Source organism: Limulus polyphemus, unplaced genomic scaffold (assembly GCF_000517525.1).
Source record: "Limulus polyphemus unplaced genomic scaffold, Limulus_polyphemus-2.1.2 Scaffold1059, whole genome shotgun sequence".
NCBI lineage: Eukaryota > Metazoa > Arthropoda > Merostomata > Xiphosura > Limulidae > Limulus > Limulus polyphemus.
Window position 1 is genome coordinate 69,295 of NW_013666669.1, and position 22,023 is coordinate 91,317.

General features: G+C 32.1%; 2 protein-coding genes across 2 annotated transcripts in view; one reads left to right on the top strand and one right to left on the bottom strand.

The window, feature by feature from the left end:
- The window catches only part of LOC106461921 (organic cation transporter protein-like), a 40,660-nt gene extending 26,376 nt beyond the window's left edge, over window positions 1-14,284 (bottom strand). The window contains exon 1 of the mRNA XM_022389021.1: window positions 14,272-14,284. The gene's annotated coding sequence lies outside the window, so the exon portion shown is untranslated. The remainder of the gene's footprint in view (window positions 1-14,271) is intronic.
- LOC111086389 lies at window positions 5,963-11,165 on the top strand. The gene is made up of 2 exons (XM_022389020.1): window positions 5,963-6,307; window positions 7,573-11,165. The coding sequence occupies exon 2, from the start codon at window positions 8,224-8,226 to the stop codon at window positions 10,420-10,422; it is 2,199 nt and encodes a 732-aa protein (XP_022244728.1). The 5' UTR covers window positions 5,963-6,307; window positions 7,573-8,223; the 3' UTR covers window positions 10,423-11,165.
- Window positions 14,285-22,023: the final 7,739 nt, after the last annotated feature.

Below are 22,023 nucleotides of genomic sequence, written 5' to 3' on the forward strand. Positions count from 1 at the left end.
TTTTGCTTTAAAGCCAAATGATTTCTTTAATCAGGGCATTAACAACCTGATTGTAAAATGGAAAAGCATCATTGATAAGAATGGGGATTATTTCATTTAATAAGTCTGAAATGTTATTTTCACACGCCACTAATTTTGAACCAGAAGTGAACAAATTAATAGGAATATGGGGAGGGGAAAGATTCGTAGTTTACATGATTTTTTATTACACATTTTAGGCCTATTTCTTTCTAATGTTTAGTCAGATCTCCATAGAGGTTTGTAAAATTATTTCACAGGCTCCACATTTGGTTTTGAAACCTTCTCCAGGAGTTCCATTCACAAACAAACAGCTACAGTTCAAAAGCAGAAGAATAACCGACAAAGGTCATGACATTTCTACGAATGGGCCGGACATAATTACGTCTGTGGTGAGAACACATTGTTTGAGCAAAAATGTAGCGAGAAAACTTTGAACAACACTAATGTAAAAAAAAAATCACCGTGTAACAGTTAGAGCATACTCAAAATTTATTTTTCTATAAGGAGCATAAATATTATACTAAGAACAAATTTGAAGCAAATATAAGTAAATCAGAAAGTAACAGCTTATAATCTAATCAATCAAAAGGCCATATATTTTAGTTATTAATTTCTGAAATGTGTTATTTGATAAAAAAAAAACATTCCCTAAGTTGCTACGAGGTTCTGAACTTTTTCATCAGGACTTTGGAAATGATTCCAAAGTATATCCCAAATAGTTCAGCTAATATATTCCACCTATCTCCGATCGCTATGTTAACCCAAAATTGAGCTTGGGGAGATAGAGGGTTTTAAATTATTCGAGTTACTGAAAATTGTTGTTGTTTTTAGTGCAGAGCAACACAAAGGGCCATTTACACTCTGCCTAATACGGAGAATTGAACCTCGGCTTTTAGCGTTATAAGTCCGTAAACTTACCGTTGACCCGCTGGGGACGCTATTTGAAGTAAGGAAAAATATAACAGCTTTTCTTTAGAGTTATGAATAAAAAAATTAAAACAAAAAAGGATAAAAGTATGACCGGTGACTGTTGAAACGTCTAGCAAATTTTGTATTTATCTCTTTTGTTGCTGTATTTATCATTCTTCTTTATCAGTTATCAAAATATTCAACGTTCTGGCAGCAGAGGCGTCGCTAGGCACTTGCACACGAGACCCATGTCCTGATTCTACTTGACAATGCCCCGAATCTTCAGTTGGTGTCTTGAAAAATCAGAATAGAAAACCATGATGGATATCATACTGAAACGCCGAAAATTCCCGTGCCTATGGGCCCGAGCCCCGAATCTTTGAGCTTTTCGCGACGCAGTATACATACTTAATCGTTCATACACCCTAACTTTTCTATTCAGGAAGTAATCAGTTTTGGAAAGAAGTTTTAACATACAGGAGAATCCGAAGTCATTATACCAAACTGTAATACAGCTGCATATCTTTCTCTATCCATTCTTTGAATGCTTTTGTGACATGGTTGTCAATCATCTATTCTGTGATCACCGTTGTGTAATCTACTAATAATACGAAAATTATAATCATCTTTATAGATGGCGTTCATACAAATAATATACCTGAGCGCACAATTTAAAAAATAGGTTTAGTTGATTACATCATACATGTGCTGGTTGTGAGTTACGTTACTTAATTATGTACTCCCTGCACTACAATTTACAGTTACAGTACATATGTCAGAATTAAGTTAAGCTATCATCGATATATCAGTATAATATGGCAGATATAGTATGGTGAACATATTTTGCTTTGATTTGACTCATAAATTCTTAGAATATAATCTAATTTCTAAACTGAGTCTGAAGTGCAGAAATCAAAATATAAATTATATTTATAATAAATTTCAATCGTCAGATTTCATAAAAATGTAAAATTTAACTACTTATGCTAAATATAATATTAATAACTCTCAATTTTAATATATTACTGAATCATGATAATATCCTCGTAATAAAACAAACATTTTTTGCATGTGTGTGATAACATTTAATTTTTAATCTTAACAACTGTTAGTATTGGTATTAGTATTAGAAGTAATTAAAGATATTTCACAAATTCTAGCAAACTATTTAGTAGCTTAATCAATTAATAAGGATTTAATTTTAAGTGTTAATATTTAACTAAAGTTTAATTTATAAATTGTGAAATAGCTTAATTTTAGTTAAATCTGCAAATACTGGATAGCTAAATTGGTATTACTAATAGTAATACAGGCTTAATGTCTTACACTAGCTAGCAAAACTAAATAAGCTTATGGCTAGAGCCCCAGGTTGTGCAGAGATAGGTGTTATGTAACTTTTAGGTGTAAGGATTGGATTATGTTTAAGAAATCTGGACTGCTTAATTGCAATTTTCAGGAAGTTTAGAAAGATACACTTGTATAACTTGCTTGCTTGAGGATAAGTTAGAAATAGAACTTTAGAAGTAGCTTGGGGTAGATTGTTCTGTTCGATTTTAAATATTGGGGGGGGAAGAGTACCTGTTCAGGATTTAGGAGCAGAAGTTAAAAGAAGCAAGAGAGGAAAAAATAAGTGTTGTGGGTGAAGGTGAAAATGAGCATGGGCTTTACAAGAATGCATCATAATAAAAAATGTATTAGAGTTGTAGTATCAGGCTTAGTTAACATTTTGATGCTAGTCTAATAAATTTGAACCTTTGGCTGTTTTCAATGAGGAAGGAGATGGTCAAGATATTTATGGGACTCTAATGAAATATACTAATAAAAATGTTTGTAGTGGAGAACATAGGAAGACTAGAACTAGAATTTGTTTCCTAGGAGTCAAAGTGCAGAACATTTGGAGTATATCAACAGTTTTGTTACTGTCACCAAGGCTTATGCTGTTTTTTGTTTTGTTTTATTATTCTAATGAAGTATATAGGGAATTGTAATATGGAAGAGTACAGAGTTTCTTCTGATGTTAGAGATAGAAAGAGACGTTGCCCTTTTGACAATGTACCTTCAGGCTAGGTACGGAAATGAATTAGTTAGCAGGATATAAGGTGTAAATGAAAGATTGTCAATGATATGCATAAAGCATTAAGTGGGCTTGTGGGGCAGTTTTCAAAGTAAGGATGGATTATGTGATATCCATTTACTTAGAAGTTATACTAGTTAACAAGAAATTTTGGGAAGAATTTCATTTAAGATAGTTTAAACTGAATTTAGTAGCAAGATAGTTTGGTAATCAAACTGCTAAGACAAATAAAAGATAGTAAACTAAAAAGAAGATTTAGAACACAAATATTTTTAAAGATAAGTATAAACTTAATATGTTAATTTATAAGTTCATATGCTGTTAGTCTAATGTTAGAAATATTAGAAACAGACTAGTTAAGGGCTCAAGTTGAAATGGAAGACTATAATATAATGGGAATTACCAATACTTGGTTAGATTTGGAGAACATTGATAATAGAAATTGTTTTGAAGTTTCAAGTTATAAGGCTATTTAACAGTGATAAACTTTCTACAAGAGGGAGTGGAATGACTATTTATGTATGGGACGAGTTGCAGCCTATTGGACTGAATACATAAAATTGGATGTGAAAAGCTTTAATCTATGCGAGTTACACTCAGGGTATTGAAGAGTAGAGAGTTTCTAATTGATAATTATAAATGTCAATAGGAAATTGTGTAAAGAGATCAGGGCTACCAATAAGGATACTGATGCAATAATTATGGGTTCCAATAATGTTAGACATATTGTTTGGGATTGTATGGAGTGAAGTAGTGAGGAAGAGAAAATTCAGAATGGCTTTCTTCATCACATGATGAGGGAACCAATTAGAGAGAGCCATTTTAGATTTATTATTAACCATTAATGAGGATATGGATACAAGAGTTGAAGTGGAAAAAGAGTGATCTTTAGATTTTTATGTTTTGCTACTTGTAGAGATTGAGAGAAATTTTACTTTTCAGAAAACCAGTTTTGAAGCCATAAGACAAGATTTACAATGTTTCATTAGTGAAAAGTGGGTTAATAGTTGATGTGGGACAATTTTGGGAAATTTTAGAAAAAAAAATTGTTTTCAATTTAAAAAAGTTTCATAATAACATTAACAGGGAAAATCTGATCTAATTAGCTTACTAAAGACAAAGTTGATAATCAAGGTTAAATATCCTAAATTTAAGAAGTTTGAACTGATATATATATAGAATGAAAGACTTGCAAAGATATATAAGATATCTGGGCATTTGGTTAAAACAAATTAAGAAACAAAAAAGGGTTCTGAGAAATAGTTGGCTAATAATGACAAAAACTAACATCAATGGATTTTTTTAAGTATGTTAAAAGTGAGTGAAATATTACATTGCAGATTTGGTTCTTAAAGGGTGACTAATAAAATGAAGACTATAAGATGGTTGAGCTTTTCAATATTTAATTTTCTTCTGTTTCTACAAGAAAGGAAGTTTGCAGTAATCCTGACACTCGACATTCTGTGGGATATTGGAACTGAAATGAAATGTCATAAGAGAGAGCCAGCATGGATACGCTAAAAGATAAGCTTGCCTTATTAATCTAACTTTTATGAAGATGTTACGTGTTATCTGGATGGTTGAAAAGGGTGTGCAGTTGGTGTTCTTAAATTTTCAAAAGGATTTTGATAAGGTATCACACAAAGGATTAGCTAAGAAAAGTACTCTAGTGGTGGTTGGGAAAAAGACTAGTTAAGTGGATTGATGGGTGGGTGAAGAAGAGAAAGGAAGAAAAAAGTTTATTAATAGAGTCCAATCATATTGATCCTCTGTCACTAATGGTGTACCTCTTTGGCTTTTTTATGTGTGTTAACTTATTGATAGGGGCACAGTTAGTAAATTCATAAAGTTTTGATGATGACGTTAAACTCTTGGGTATTTCACGCTCTACAGAAGGATTTGGATCAATTGGTAAGTTGTTCAAATAGTTGGCAAATGATCTCTAATTACAGTAAGTGTAAAATAAACCATTTGGGTTATAATTGGGATTACAGCATAGATGGGAATCTGCTCTGCAGTGACTGAATGAAAGAATTCATTTGTATACATATTAACTACAAGTCAAAAAGAGAGACCTACATGTATCTTCACAAATTCACTTGGAATACTGTACATTATCTATGAAAGGATACTGACTTACTGAGGAGGACTACTAAGATGATTCTGTCGATTGAAAGGTTATCTTGAAGGAATAAGTTATTTTGACTTGTTCTCCTGAGAAAAAAAGGGTAAGAGGTGATCTTACTGAACTTTACAAAATTATCCAATATTAAAAGCCTCTGAATTGTTCTAAAGACTAGGATTAGAGGACAGAAGCTTAAGTCCTAACTGGGTAATTAACTTTTGTAATGAGTTGCCATCAGTAATGGGAGAGGTGGGAAATACTTAGGAGGGTGAATCAATTATTTCTTTAAAAAAAGGGTGTGGGGAGGGTAATTACTTAATATTAAAATAAATACTGATTAGAATGGCAGACAAACTTAAGGCCATGGATCTCAAAAGTGATAAAACTTGACAAATGTTATGTAGGATATTATTATTAACATTGTACTTCTAGTTAGACTATAGCTACTGAGTCCAACAACAGTACTAAACAGTGTGTGTGTAAAGTTAAAGCACAAGGGCTCATAAGACTATTATATATTGTGAAATTCATGTCCATTATATTGTACATTTACATATGGCATAAAGGTCAAAGTGGGAGAAAGTATTGATAGGCATTTCTCACTACTGTTTATGGGGGATATTGTACATTTACATATGGCATAAAGGTCAAAGTGGGAGAAAGTCTTGATAGGCATTTCTCACTACTGTTTATGGGGGAAGAAAAAATATTATTTCTCTTTTTTTGATATATAATGTTTTTAAACCTGTCACTTGTTTTAGATCCTACTGTATTAAACCAATATGTGGTTACCCTAAGAAGATTTCTTTTGAAAGTTTAATTTAATTTCTTGCTGTTTTGATTGACTGTCATTAGTCTAATGATTCAACAAAGAAAACCATTCAAAAATTCCTGGTCGCCTAAAGGAAAAAAGTGGTACATTTGCCATCATGTGCCCCTCCAAAAAAAAGACTTGAAATATTCTATTGCTAATTGTTGTTTTGTTTGCAGGAAATTGACTAAGGTTTCATACAAATTATAAGCACTATCTGACAGTTGGGTGTTTTAATGCATTACTTATGGTATTTTGATTTGAAAATTGTGAACATGAACTACAGTGAAAGCTGTCATGGATCCACAATTGAATAACCAAACCATCTGGACTGAAGCCAAGGTGAAAAGAACAACTTATGTAATTGGTAGGTGTTGATATATCTATATACATATTATTAATCTAAGCAGAAATGAACTGAAAGTAAAATATGGGTAGTACACCAAAAATATGAAACTTTGTACTTAAAACATACATTTATTGTTGTGATTTATTTATTTTTAATAACAATATTTATTGTTATATTTATTAACAATATTTATTTTTATTATTGTTGTCATTTCATTACGTGATCTACCACAGACACAACACCACTGAAGATAATCAACTTTCATTTCTATTTTTTTTTTTTACCAATTTGCCTCGGAAAAAGAAAGTTACCTTCTGAAAGTGCTGGTTACATAGAAATTTTAGTAGTACAAAACCATATAACTAGGAAAAAGGGAAGGAAACTTTGCAACTTATTAAATAACATCAGCACCATAACTCTGGAATCCTAACACAAAATATCGCTTTTACTTTGTAAGAAAAAATAATTAGTGCTTTACTTCCAGAGTAAGTGAGATTAATATTCTTATAATTGTGGGCTTTTGTGCTTCAGAATTCACATCTGATGTCCTTGAAGATGTCAAGTGTAAAAGAAAATGGGTGTGATTTTTGTTCCAAGTTCTATATGTGAGTCAATAGGTGTAAAAATATACTAATAAAATTTACAATCTGTGTGAGTGTCATTCCAAAATTCAGATTCCAGATGTGCTTTGTTTTTCATCTGCCTGTTGAGTAGTCCTAAACTGCAACAGATCTTCTGGGAAGTTAATACAAAAAATATATTCATTGTCTCATACATTTGCTTATAGAATTTAAATATGTACATTAACACTTTTTGTAAAAATCTAAGTCAGGAAATATTAGTCAAGCTGTGACCATTTTCTTCCTCAACACTTTCACTGCCGATTTTCCTAAGGAAAATTGTCTACAGTGCCGGAATTTCTGTTGCCTTATAGCAACAGTATACAGTAGAGAGATAAAACTTTAAATGCACCAAGGTATTCAAAACAAATATATGAACCACATTTGATCAGTTTCAAAGATAGCATTGTTTAGTACTTAGAGCTTATTACAGTGAAAATGTTCAGGTACAATAAAAATGGTTAAGTAACTTCAGCATTGAACACTGCCTGCTTGACAAACCAATTTGGTGCCACGCTTTCTACTTGTCTGTTTAATTAGTACTTTTTATCTGTCTGGTACTTAAGGTGTCAAAAGTAATGAAATTCATAAAATGGCATTGTTTTTGTTTCATTTAAAATACGCTTTACTCAACTATGTATATTTTTTCTTGTTTACTTTTAGGTGGCTTTAAGTGCGTTGAAAATGCTGGTGAACATGATATTTTTATAAAACAACCAGAACAGTTGAAAATCTGAAGATGACACGACATATTTAGGCTATGTATTCATTTTATAATTATTATTATATAAAAATAACAAAGGTCTATAAATACAACCTAGTTGTTCTTATGTTGTGACTGAATATTTGACTTGTTTTGTATTTTGATGTTAAAGGGATGGTGCAGTCAGCTTTTGATACAATTAGTTTATTAAGAAAATGTTCAACCAACTTTTCACTTTATTATTTGACAAGCTACAACTATGTGTCAAGATATATAGACTATGAGTTAGAAAACTTAGGTTGATTCAAATAACCATAACTGATTGATATGTATGGTCATATATGTAGTTGTGATGTAGAAATATAACATTTTTAGAGAATATCTCCAGCAGTTGTAATATAAGAAGTGGCCTGGAAAATCCACCAGGGGGTTTGAACAAGAATTTGCTAGTATATAACAACTGTGAGGTAAAAATTAGATTACAGCCCTTATCTTGCAATGTGCACACAAATTCTAAAAACCAAGCCGAGTCATAGCTAACTTCTAGCACAAAAACCAGCTGTAATTTTGTAAATATTGGACTAGAATAATCAGTAAGCAGCTGTTCCAACATGAAGAATAACAATTTGAAATCACAGCTGAATGCCATTAACTGTGGGGATCATAGAAAAAGTAAACCCAACTCAACTACAGATAGTATAGCTGATGACTCTGATGTGAAAGATGGATTAAAGTTACCAACTGATTTTAAAATGAAGAAAGGATTATGTTGCATTATCCATGATTCTAGTAACATGCATTTCTCAGGATTACAATTAAATAGGCATAGCAGTACATCTGTTGTATCACCTTTAGGCACTTCCTACAACAACTCTCGTAAATTAGCCTCATCATTGGATACTGCTAACAGTGATGCTTGTAAATTAGTCTCATCATTGAATACTGCTAACAGTGATGCTTGTAAATTAGTCTCATCATTGAATACTGCTAACAGTGATGCTTGTAAATTAGTCTCATCATTGAATACTGCTAACAGTGATGCTTGTAAATTAAGCTCATCATTGAATACTGCTAACAATGATTCTTATAGAAGTTGCAGATTAGCATCACCATTGGATAATTCTAATAATACTTACAATAACTCTGAACAATATAATTACTGCAACTCTGACAGTAATAACAAACACTTTATTTCTTCAGACAATTCAGGGTTAAACAGTTCACTTGGTTTCAGCAACACCTCAAAGGTGCTAAAACCAGTAGAGTTTGAACATGACAAAAGAAAAAATATTCTAAGAAACCAAATCCTAGAATTGTCTTCGCAGTATACAGCAGAAGACTGTATTATAATTGATGTATGTGATTCAGACTTGGACCTTGATATTGATGTCAACATTAAAAATTCCATCAATTCAGACATAAATATTTCACTAAAACCTCCTGGTGATATTTCAGAACTTACTGCTTCAGGTAAAGTGTTTTTAAAAGAAGATCACATTTCTCAAGATTGGTTGAGCCACTACTTAAATGACAAAAAATACAAGAAACCATCTACAGAGTTGAATTTAGTAGGCTGGCAAAGTAGTGTGTCAGGAAGTGAGTCACTTTTGGAAGAAACAGATAAAGAAGTTGAAGAGGATATTATCATCATATCTGTGCTTGATGAAGAGAAAGAGTTACTAGAACACCCATTACCTTATTCTGAAGACACAAGTTTTTCCCATGATACATCCAAAGATTCTCTTGAAAGATGTCCAGTTTTAAGAGGCTCTGCATCAGACATGGTTTCTGTTTTGCCGGCTGAGTGTCCACATTCATTACTAAAGGCTAGAAATGCCCACAAGCTTGTTGCTAGTGAGCAGGTAGGAATTGGAAATTCTGTTGTTACTCAAACCTTAGTTCAGACAACTAGTAATGTTCCGTATCTCAACAAACCTCGCACAGACAACAGTCTCCTGGTAACAAATAAACCATTAAATGGAGATATTGACTATGAATCTACAGTGATGCCTTTTAAACATAAGAGTTCTCAGGAAAATGAAGACATTGAGAATCCAGAATGGGACCAAATCAGACAGCTTAAGACTGATGAACAGTGCTACAGAATTGTCCGGAATCTTTGGAAGAACACTTCTGTTCCTAATTCAAACCGAAACTTAACATTTCATTTATTTCAGAAAAGAAGACTTCAGAATAAATTTAAACTGGCAAGAACAGTGAGGTCAGGTAAGAAAAGAGTATGTAGTAATGACATTGTCTTTATTACTCCAAATAAACGACTCTGCACAAGAAATAAGTCTTGTACTGAGATTTTTGATGAAAAGATACAGAAATACCATGAACAACTAACTGAGCACCAACAAAAACTGCAAGTGGTAATGAAAGAGTCTCAAGAAACTCTAAAAACTTTATTCAAATTAAAGCATGCTGAGATTACATATGCCCACTGCTTTCACATGGCTAAGTTTAGAAGATATAATCCAAAGAAAAGGACTCGACTGATGCAACAGAGTTATTGGTCCATGAAAAAGGACCTTGCAGAACTGGAAAGTTGGCAAGATGAGCAAAGAAACAATCTTTACTATGAGCATAAGAAACAAATCCACACAATTAGTACAGAGTTTGAAAAAATTCTTAAGTCACTTAGACAAGCTAAAGAAGAAGTTCTGAACTTCAGCAAATTTTATGTTGGTTTGGGTAGTGAGAAAGATACTACACTTCTTACAGGAACTCAGCTACTGGAAGTCAAGGAAACTGAAAGAATGTACAAGCAGTACAGTTTGTTTTATACACATCCAACATCCATATGATTTAGACCAGCAACATATTTTGGATAACAAAAGTTCACAGAATAGTAACTGCATTGTAACCATTTTTAGTAGAGCTTTTAAACTAATGGCAAGTTACATACTTATTCATGACAATATCCTTTAACTTGTGTATGATCTTAAACTCTATCAGGTATTATACTTTAAAAGCTAGGAAAAAAATTGGTTAGTAACATTAAGAATTTTACAGCAATATACATCTGATGTATGGGTTTTATGTGTGATACATGTACTAATATATCTTGTAATGTTCTGAACAATTAACAATATGTGTGTGTGTATGTATAAATGGGTATCAGTAGTATTAATTTGATGTGTGCTATGTCTTCTGTGCAGTACACAGCAGTTTATAGAAATACATGGGTGGTATAACTTTTTCCATTTTTAATAATCAAAACCTTGCTTTTTTAAAATATAGTAGTGAAATAAATATTTATTCTAAATAGACAATATTTCTCATAAAACCTCTAATCAGAAGCAACCACTTTAGAATAAGTACTGTTCCACCAGTTTGGTCATATTTTGATGATCTGAAGGCTATCGTATTCTAGTGAAACTGATCCTGTGATAGCTTAGCTTATGTTCCACCAGTTTGGTCATATTTTGATGATCTGAGGCCTATCATACTCTAGTGAAACTGATGCTTGGCATTATTATTTACTTTGGAATGAACCAATTGTTTTTAAATTTGATTTTGTATGGATTTGGCTTTAGTTTTTGTGATGTGGTAGATCTTTTTATTATCATATAGGAAGTATATTTTTCATGAATCAGTACATATATATATATATATATATATATATATATATATATATATACACACACATACACATATATATACATACAAATATTTGAGCAATTGTGAGTTGTGTTTGTATATGTTGTTCAATTTATAGAAATGTACTGATTCAACTATCAAGTTATGATCTATCAAACTGCATAAGAACGTGTTAGTTCCTTTGTCCAAAGATGCATGAAAAATATTAACTTAACACTAATAACACTGACTTGTGTGTATTTTATCTGAGCACTTAGTTTCAAATTAGTTTTTGAGTAACAAGTTTTATTAAACAAATTGCTTGTGATTTAACTAAGTTAAGTTTTTATAACTTCCACACATGAAAAGATTGCATTTCTATATCAATCTTACATTAATGTATGACATAACAGACAAAGCCTGCAACTGTAAAGGTTTACTAATATCAAACGTGAGACTAAAGAAAAACGAGTAATATAAAAAGTTATGCTTTAACTTAAACATCCTCTGTCTCAAGATCATTCAACTTGAATGCTTTGGTAAATAGAGATTTGTGTGATGGTAAAGAAACCAGTTTTCTGTGATAATGTTTGTTTCATTGCTTCTTGGAGTTTATGAAATTAATTTAAATAATTTTGACAACCTCAAAAACAAATGTGCTAAAGCTTCTGACTTTGCAGGTCACCTGGTAAAGTTGACTTAATTTTTAACTAGTTCTGTTATTTCTCTTCAGTGTTGTAGGGAGTAAAAAACTAAGTGTTGAAATGTTGTGTTTTGACAGATTAAAGTTTTCCTTTGCATCAGAAATTCTTGGTGTCAACAGTACTAGTGTTTTAGTAAAATGTGTACTAAAATGTTTACCTTAAAAAATTGTTCCAAATTTGCCTATAAAGCTGGTAATTTTTACAGAAGATTGGACTTTAAAATTTCTAACGAAGTAATTATTATTTAAATGTAGGATTATTGTTTAAGATATGTCTGATTTGCAATGTTATTACACAAAGTGGGAATGTATAAGTGTATACTGTTTACTTTTATGTTGTGTTTTTTTTCAGTGTGTCTTGTGCATTATTTCAAGCACTGTTCAGGTAAAGTTTTCATTGCTAAAAAACATCAGGTTGATGTTTTCAACTCTTTCTCTGTTGTTTAGAAGTTTAAATTAAAAAATTTACATTTTTAGAAACCAAAATAATTTTTGTTCTCATGAAAATAAATTTGTCTGCTTTTTTATTTGTGTTTTCTTGAATGGTTAATAACTTAAAAAATGGACATAGTATCAGTAGCTGAATGTATCTGTTGTTTGTGGTACTCATTTTAATTAATGACAGATTTCAGTACAATGATCACAATAGTATTACAGCCTAAATTACATTCTGTAAGATGATCAGTATAACATGATAATCAACAAATATTTTCATATATTTTGGATTACTTTACATAAACTACAGTTTCACATTTTTTAAAGTTATTTGCGCTGCTGTGATTAAAATAGTAAGCACATAATTTCATTTAACTTTCATTGCTTCATGGTTTCTTTAACATTCATCCATTCACACTTTTAAGGACTATCTAAAAGTTAACTTGTAAGTTATAGTAATACAGATTTGTCATTATTATAACATTACTGTAAGTGTAACTTAAGTCTTAACAAGTTACGTGACATTAATGTAGTCTTAATTTTGATTTATAAACAGGTTCTTAAACACTGAAGCTTAATTTTATAAACATTTTCTAGTTCCATGATGTAGATGATATTTTAGTTCAGATGCAACAAGATTACACGGCCTTATTTTAATGCCACCCACCACAAAGTGAATTCTAGTCTATACAATTACCACCAGAGGTGTTCTGGGTTTATACTGGTGACTGTGAGTCATATGTGTTTTTACAAGGGATTGTTTGTTTGTTTTTAGTTAATTGCAAATGGCTTTCTGTGATCTGCCCACCACCGGTTTCTAGTGGTGAATGTTCACAGACATACTGCTTTGCCACTAGGGAGCAAGAATGTGTGTGTTTAGTTAAGCACAAAGCTACACACTGTACCCACTACGGGTATCGAAACCAGATTTTTGGCATTATAAGTCCGCAGACTTAACACTGTGCTACTGAGGGAGTTTACAAGTTTAATTTGACAATAAAATTGAGCATTTTCTTAATGAAGCTTTTTTTTTTATCACTAAGTAAATCAAAGAGCCCGTGTTAAATCAGAAAAATTAAGTATTCTGCTTTCCTGAGCTTGTTAACCTTATATATAATTTTATTTGCCACTTATGACGCATTGCATGGGGCTTTTCCTTCTGATCAGATAAGCTGTAGTATAATTTGAATTTCAGTTGGCTGTACACTGTGCTCACATGTCTTCAATGCATAAAATTTCAAATGTTACAAATCTACATAGTGGTTTTTCACATTATATTAAGAGATAATAACATTGGCTATAGAATTTAAAAGCCAGTTACTCATTACCATGCACCTTACACTACCTTACTGTTGGTTTACAGAATCTAGAAATCAATGAAATTAACCATTCTTATTTATACACTATCTAAAGTATGTTAATTACGATTAGAGAGTGAAAGTTAAGTTTTTTGAAGTAAAATTCCATTAGAAATTATATTTTATTACGATAAAATTCATAAAATTTGGTAAGTGAAGTATTTCATTAGCAGTAGAAACATTTTGGTGTTTAATGTAATATATGAAAAGAGAAACATCTCGTAACTTAAGTTTTTGTTTGTAAGCACCGAGCTATAAAATGAGCTTTCTTCTCTGGACCCACCATGAGTATAGAACATCGATTTTAGGGTTATAAGCCCCCAAGAACCATTACTTACACAAGTTGAGAATTATATTACATTAAAATTTGTTGTTAAAGAAGTATGGTTTAAAAACTAAAAATGTAAAGAGAGAGAAATACACTTGTGTAAAACTTAAATTACAGAAGCAGTATCAACAAATCAAGTGTTAGCGGATTTAAACCATTCATCTCGTGTTGTGGACAAGAAATATTAAATAAGTGTTTGTTATAACATTTAATTACACAGAAGTAAGAAGTATATGCAAATTTAACTCACTGAACCCGGAGCTTGAAATTCTTTTAGGCAGGATTAGAGTAAATTCATCAATGAGACCTTGGGCGTGGTCAAATACATCAACCGAAAAGGCTTGACCTCATGAGTTTAAAACTGTAATTAGATCTCAAATCGGTTAAGAGATGACGGGGCTCTGAGCTAAAAGTTTGTACTTGAGAAAAACTTCAAAGCCATTCAATGAGCCGCGGCTAAAAATTACTGTCATATAGCTTTTTACGACAATTTGATATGTATATTATAGGCAATTTCAATTCAGGAAAATACGTACATGTTTTTGGTGTGACTTCTGTTTGCATTACACACAGAATGAATGTTATTGTAAAAAGTACATTCAATAACAACTTGCTTTATAACTTCTTTAAATACTTAAACACTCCAGTAATATGCAGATTAATAAACTGAAAACCCTGATAAAGCTGAATAATATGTATTTATTTCAATCAAAATGGAAGCGTTATGCTGAACAGCATTCTATTCAAAAAGTAGGAAACTAAGCCTAGTTAGATGTAATATAATTGGGTATATCCTAATACTTGAACTTAAAGCCAATCGCAAGCTTCTGTTTTCAATCCAGTAAACATACACGAAACCCTTTTCATAAGCACAGGTGAATATTTTTTATTACTGTGAGTATATAATAAACAAACTATTTAAAAGTTGATTTCCATTTAGTAAAAGTGTGGAAAGCATTTTTATTTACTTTCGTTGTTTAATTCTACTAGAAGAAACACCACCCTTTTTGTGCTAGTAATTACTAATCGTAGTTTTCATACCTCATTGAAAAATTTAGAAAAAAGTTAACATTTTCTAAAAAAGGATTGTTTTTTTTCTGGGAAGTTCTGCACGGGAAAAGTGTTCGGATTGTGCTCTCAACTCATTGCGTCAAAATGATTCAATGTACAGAGCTCACAATTTTCATAAATTTTACTAACATAAACTATGATGTTTTTATATATTAAAAGTGGTACCGTATATTGAAAAAAATAATAGTTTTTAGTACTACATTTAAAAATTACATCAATAAAGATATAATCAAACCTTCACGTACAGTCCTAATGAAAGTGGTGTTCTTGTTGTGAGGAGAGTAATTTTATTTAAAATTGTGTTTTATTATAAAGAAATGGTTGTTGCACATACCACAGTTATTTTTCTAATTTTCTGAATCTTGAAAACCCAAAGTGTGAAAAAATGTATGTATCTTTGTTTGTGGTGCCATTCAATAGATGGCGCAGGAGTTTTGATTACATAAATAGATACTGGCATACACGATATGTCCGTTATACTAAGCTGGTTGTTATAATATTGGTTAGGGGTTTTTTTCTTCATACTCATGTAAAATCATTATTAACTTGAGTAAGATAAGGAACTGTATGTTAAATGGTTCTGGATGTAGTGTGGAAATGATATATATTGGTTGTAGTTCACACGTAATTATATAGAAATATCCAAACCTTTCCTGTTACTTTTTATGTGTTTGCGCATGTGTGGGAAATTTCATAGAAACACTAAAAATATATTAATTGTATTTCATGGGTTTTTTGTGTTTTAGTTTCTCGAATTTGTACGACATTTGAGAATAATAAAAAATAAGGACCTGCATGACCCTTCCAGACAATAATATATATCTCTATGGTAAAATACATGAAACTTTACGTATTTTAATGTTTTTGTAAACAGTTACGTCCTTTCGCGTGGTCCATTCTTTAAATAATGTCTTACTGTTACAGAAGTTAGTCAATCGTCACTTTGAAATTATCGCCTACGTTGTTCTTTGTATAAACGTCATATTCTTACAGAAGCTCATCAATGGGCGCGTTAAAAATTATCACTTACATTATTCTTTTTGTTGATGTGTCACTGTTATATCTTCATCTCTAGCTTTCTATTTAATCATGTTAATTCCATTTTGTCTTCTTCTGATGAATTCATTTTTTTTCGGGATAACTTAAAATTAGGGTTTCATCCTTGACATTTTCTCAGCTGTATGTGTTTCCTAGAGGTTTTTTTTTCTTTCGGTGTTTTGAAAGTTCGGTTTCGGAGGAGTTTTTCATACTTTGCTCTTATCTATGTATTATTATTGTTACCCCTGCAAATTATTCTTAGTGCTGTAACAGAAGCTAAACTTATTCAATATTGAAGGGTTTTTCTTCTTCTCACATTCCCTAGACTTTTTCTGAAGACGGAGAGCTCAGATCTGTGACAAGTAAACTGTTAACCTAGCTGACGAAAATCTACATTAGTTCCTTTTTTTTTCTAGAGTGCTGTTTTTGCTGATTTTCTGTTGTTACCTCTCAATATAGAAAGTTCCCTTGTCAGTGTGTTTGCAGTTCTTGTAGAACGTCTAGTTCCAGTCCTTTTGAATTTGGTTAGATTTCTCATTCACGTACCTTGATCATTTAGCTGCTTCGTACATGGTAGAAGTGGGTTTCTCGTATACAGCGTAGCACGAAGATCTGTTACATTACGTTACAATATTTTGGTTCTGTCATGGGTTGTTTTACAGTTGACTAGGAAGCACTGGCAGCCAAAACTTACCTTTCACATGTCTATCAGCACACAAATAGAACTAATTCAAAAGATCAGTAGAAGATGTACCAGTATGATATAGGAGTCAGTCAATATCCGAGAATTTCATCGTTTTCTTTAAATAAGGATTTTCACCAAATACCAATATGAATTATATAAAACTGTTTATTATAAATTGCATGTCATTAAAACCGTCAAGAGTTCGTAATTACGTATTTTTGGGCTCATAAAAAGTGTTTTAATATGGGTTTGATTAATTTTATTATATGTTTAGCTCTTAAGAAAAAGGTTTAATAATTTAAAAACACGAAATTGAAGACGTACAAGCTTTTTATTTTAATAGAAAAGAGGCCTTAATTATAATAACACAGTTTTTTTTTACATAGACATCTCAGAAAAAAAGCTTATCTAACATCTTATAAATTATTTATAAACTTTATTTTATAAACTCTCGACAACCGAGTTTAAACAGTGATGAGATACTATCGTCAACAGTGAATGAAATACTTTAAAAGCCCTTTAGGTGATTCAAATATCAAAAATACGGTATATAATGAAAAGTAGAATTTAAAAAGTAACCATGTGAAAACTGTTTTTGTATTAATTCTTTCACTGCGACGTTTACAGACAAAGGATTCTCCCATTGCCTGGCTCAGTTTTCGGAAAAGATTAAAAAACAAAAAGACAAGTTTAAATATTTCATCAGATACCTGAAACTTCAAATTGGTAAACTTTAGGAAGGATGAGGAGTGAATACCCTTTCTCCACTTGTATAAAATTCCAAACTTGGGAAGGACATGCATGTGTCCGACAGTGTAAGGGTAAAAGGGCACTTCTTGAAGTTTTAAATAATAGAGTAATAAATTTACCCATCAAGTTTCAACCCAAAACAACCAAGTGAAATTGGATATCCGTGTTTATTGGCCACTCATGTGATAAATCGAACAACAGCACTATATACTGAGATCTGATTTGGCTTGACCATGTTGATTGAACACTGATAAGAGATAATCATTGTGTTAAAATGTGGATATCATAAAACTAGTTTGAATTTACCATATTAGTTGATCATTCGCGAGATAGTTGTTAACAAAGTTCGTTAACTTTGTAAGACGTGTAAATATGTAGCTCCAAAAACACAAGTTAAATATTGGTCTCTTTCAGAAGGTCTAAGATTTAGAGTCATTTGTACCCCGCTAATGTTATAATGTAATCCCGGGACTTCTTTACAAAATCATTCAAAGCTATAACTTTACTGATTAAAACTGGGGGTGTGGGGGGAGGCAAAGCAGTGACGGTTGGTGCTAACCATTAGCAGAGTGTTCATTGCACCAATGCAATTTGTTAAAATTTATGCCTCTCGTAAAGTAGTACCTCGTGACCATAACTTCAAATCTTATACTTTAAACCTGCGTCATAATGCCCACTAGAAGCCGGAGGGTTGGTTATATTTTCACGGATAGTAATGGCGAACATTACGTGTCTGGAACGCATAATGTTAGTAACATGAATTACGATTTAAAGGCGCCAACAACATAAATATTCAACAACAACCTTGCAGGTAGCGTGTGCACTCAATACTCCCCTGCTAGTGTGTGGGACTGAAAGTCTTCTTAGGTTAGCTATGAGGTATTGTAGTATCACTACTGACCCATCTTATCAGCAGGACGAGGTTAGCTATGAGGTATTGTAGTATCACTACTGACCCATCTTATCAGCAGGACAAGGTTAGCTATGAGGTATTGTAGTATCACTACTGACCCATTTTATCAGCAGGACAGGGGGAAGTCATCTTGGGTTAAATTTGACGACGAATGGCCTACTTTAAAAAATGAAGTTTGGAGACGGCTTGAATTGGTAATGGAAAATACAAACAAACATTTTTATAAGTACGAAATGTCATTTGGTACTTGTACACATCATCAATAGAATATTTATTAAACAACAAAGACTTCTACTTTCTTTAACGGTTCAAAAAGAGAAAAAAATATTTGTATTTACTTTAGCAATTATTATGCATTCATTTACACTTTCATAGTAATTTGAACGCAAAGCCTAAGGTAAGAATTTAAACTTCCATATAGCTTTGACGTACCTGATCATTCACGGTGAATTACACTTTCAGATTTATGTGTGCATATATATAATTAGCACAGATTAGACTACGGATGTATCATAAATATGACAAAAAATCATTTTGCGACGCTGTATATTATGTTTCTTTCTTTTCATGCAATAAAAAAAATATTTGTAATTCTTCAGCATATCTACAGAAAAACAAACAAACCTTTATTGGAGATAAAACAGGACTTATAAGTACATCTATTGAAAAACTAAGTATATTATCATTATCGCAGATTTAGTGTTCGTTTCTTTCTGCAATGTAGTGTCCTCTAGTGGTTAAAATAGAAACCATTATCCTACAAATGTCGGATAAACTATCTGTTTATGTGGAAGCTCGTGACATCTACTTTCTATCATTCATGGTCTCTGAACTCCTACTTTAGTTAAGTGGTGAAATGAAAAACAGAGATTATTTTAATTGATTTAGATGGTTGATAATAATAGGTTTGTTTTAAAAGCAGATCTCCGCCGTATAATTAACATCAATTATTTCATTGACTTTGCACAATAGGTTTACTACCAGTAAACTTTCAACTAGCGTTTCCTCATTCATCTTTTCTACGGTTTGAGTTTAAAACACATCCTGAGGATATATATATATATATATAATAAGTTGCATTAAAAGAGCAACAGTCATTCACCGGCTCAAAAGCTCGTTCCAAGAATATATATAAAGGTGACTTGTTGTTTGGATTTTCGCGCATACCTACTCGAGGGCTATCTGTAGTAATCGTTCCAAGTTTAGCAGTGATAGACTAGAGGGAAGGCAGCTAGTCAACACCATCCACCGCCAATTCTTTAGCTACTCTGTTTTTTTTTTAGCAAATAGTGAAATTGGCCGTCGCATTATAGCGTGACCAGGGTTGAAAGGGTGAGCATATTCGGTGACGAGATTAGAACTCTCGACCCGCAGATTGAGAGTCGGTTGCCCTCACCACCAGGTCAAGTTTATAAAACAAACAAAATATCTTACTTTTTTATATTCATTGTTGGCAAGAGGGATAATCCAGAAGGTGTTTACTATTGGACACCTTGCTTTAAATAATATGTCATGATGACGTTTTTCCATACAAGTATTGTTGGCCATCGATATTTCAAGTCATTTGTAGTGACAACTAAGTATTTTCAGGCGTTTAAATTTTTCGCCTCTACCACCGGCTTCCCATAATTTTTTCTTTTTACCTCCGAAAGAAATAATATGATTTCTAGCTATATTCTTTTATTTGCCTTTCTATGTTTTATATATTTATTTATTGTTATATAGAGGCCAATAGTCGCTAATTATCGTCTACTTCTGATTGGTGCAGACATAGCAAGCTGATTATCGTCACTTATGTATTATATATATATATATTCCAAGACAATATTTAATAAAATAGTGTCACTCTTTCCCTAAGTTTATAAAAAAACCAATAACATGAGAAATGTTATATCCAGATTACGTGATTGTTTCTTTATAAGCACGTGATCTATCATAATGTGTTCCATCAGAACTTTGTCGATTCAGATGCCATTATACAACTTACTACGTTTCTAAAATAAGAAAATGAGAAACGTTAGAAACTACGTAGCGGTTTATAAGAAGTATTTCAGCCTGTGTTAAGATTTTAAAGAAATTATTGTAGAATGTTAAACAAGGTCCAAACATCGATTTATTCAAAGTGAGACCTAGATAAGAGAATCAAAACTCAAACTCTACTCGGTTGGTAAACTGCTGTTCGCATAAGATAAATTATTGGGTCGTCCTTCGCCAGTTATCTGCTTTAATCTCGTCGGATCGGTTGGAATTCAACCGTCAGAAGATTTCCTATCGCCACGTGCAGGATTAACCTGTAGCTTAAATAATGAGAACAGTGTGAAAAATACAATAAAGGATTCTCTTATAATCATAAATAACATTATTTATGATTATAACTTTATACACAAGTGCCAAAATACTATAAAGAATTATCTTGTAAGAAAATATTATGTAGTATCTCAGTAAGTTGTGCACTGTAATTAACTCGAGCTACAAGGTATGTCAGTCACTTAGACTGTGTAACTCGAGCTATAAGGTATGTCAGTCAGTTAGACTGTGTAACTCGAGCTATAAGGTATGTCAGTCACTTAGACTGTGTAATTTGAGCTATAATGTATGCTACGTGTTTGAGACAAACTTTTGCGTGATGAAAGAGCTCAGTAGGAAATAACAACTGGAAGTAATATAGGTTCAGACGATCTCAAATAATTCAGATGCGGAATTTGGCTGTCACTTTTATAACGCAAGTGCGACAACGGGAAGTGAATCATGAACCATCGGATTTACAGTCTAATACGCCATTCACTAGATCCACGTAATTATGATCTTAAAAGCTGCATGCTATCAAAGGGATAACATCAACCAATTTCAAAATGTTTTGAAATGCTTAAAAAAATACATCATTAAATAACATCAAAGCAAACCTGTTTGTTGTTAAGCCCAAATATACACAATGGGCTCTCTGTGCTGTGCCCACCACCGGTACCAAAACTTGGGTTTTAATGTTATAAGCCTTCAGATTTACCGCTGAAGGGCCAGACTCATGGAAGAATAAGAGAAAGAAGAAAGACAAAATTGCATTTTGATTACTATTTTACAAGAAATAATTCGGACGTGTAAGCGATGCTAAACATTTTGTACCTAATAATGATACTATAGTAGGAACCACTTCTGATCAACTTGAGAAACACTTTGTCCTTTATAATAATATCAACTTTTATAAGAACGTCTGATACAAGAGTTAAGGTAACACAAATCTAAGAAAAATCAAATATCTGAAGTTATCAATAACCTAACAACATTACAACAATTGCATAATTAAATCCATTTTCAACTTCCCTTCCTTTATTGTGCTTAATCAGGTTGAACTCCTTTCAATCTTCCATTGTTGTCCTTGATCAGGCTGAACTCCTTTCAAATCTTCCATTGTTGTCCTTGATCAGGCTGAACTCCTTTCAATCTTCCATTGTTGTCCTTGATCAGGCTGAACTCCTTTCAATCTTCCATTGTTGTCCTTGATCAGGCTGAACTCCTTTCATCTTCCATTGTTGTCCTTGATCAGGCTG

Bases quoted from the DNA above. Each gene is read 5' to 3' on its own strand.
- LOC111086389 (XM_022389020.1), top strand. From the start codon at position 8,224: ATGAAGAATAACAATTTGAAATCACAGCTGAATGCCATTAACTGTGGG.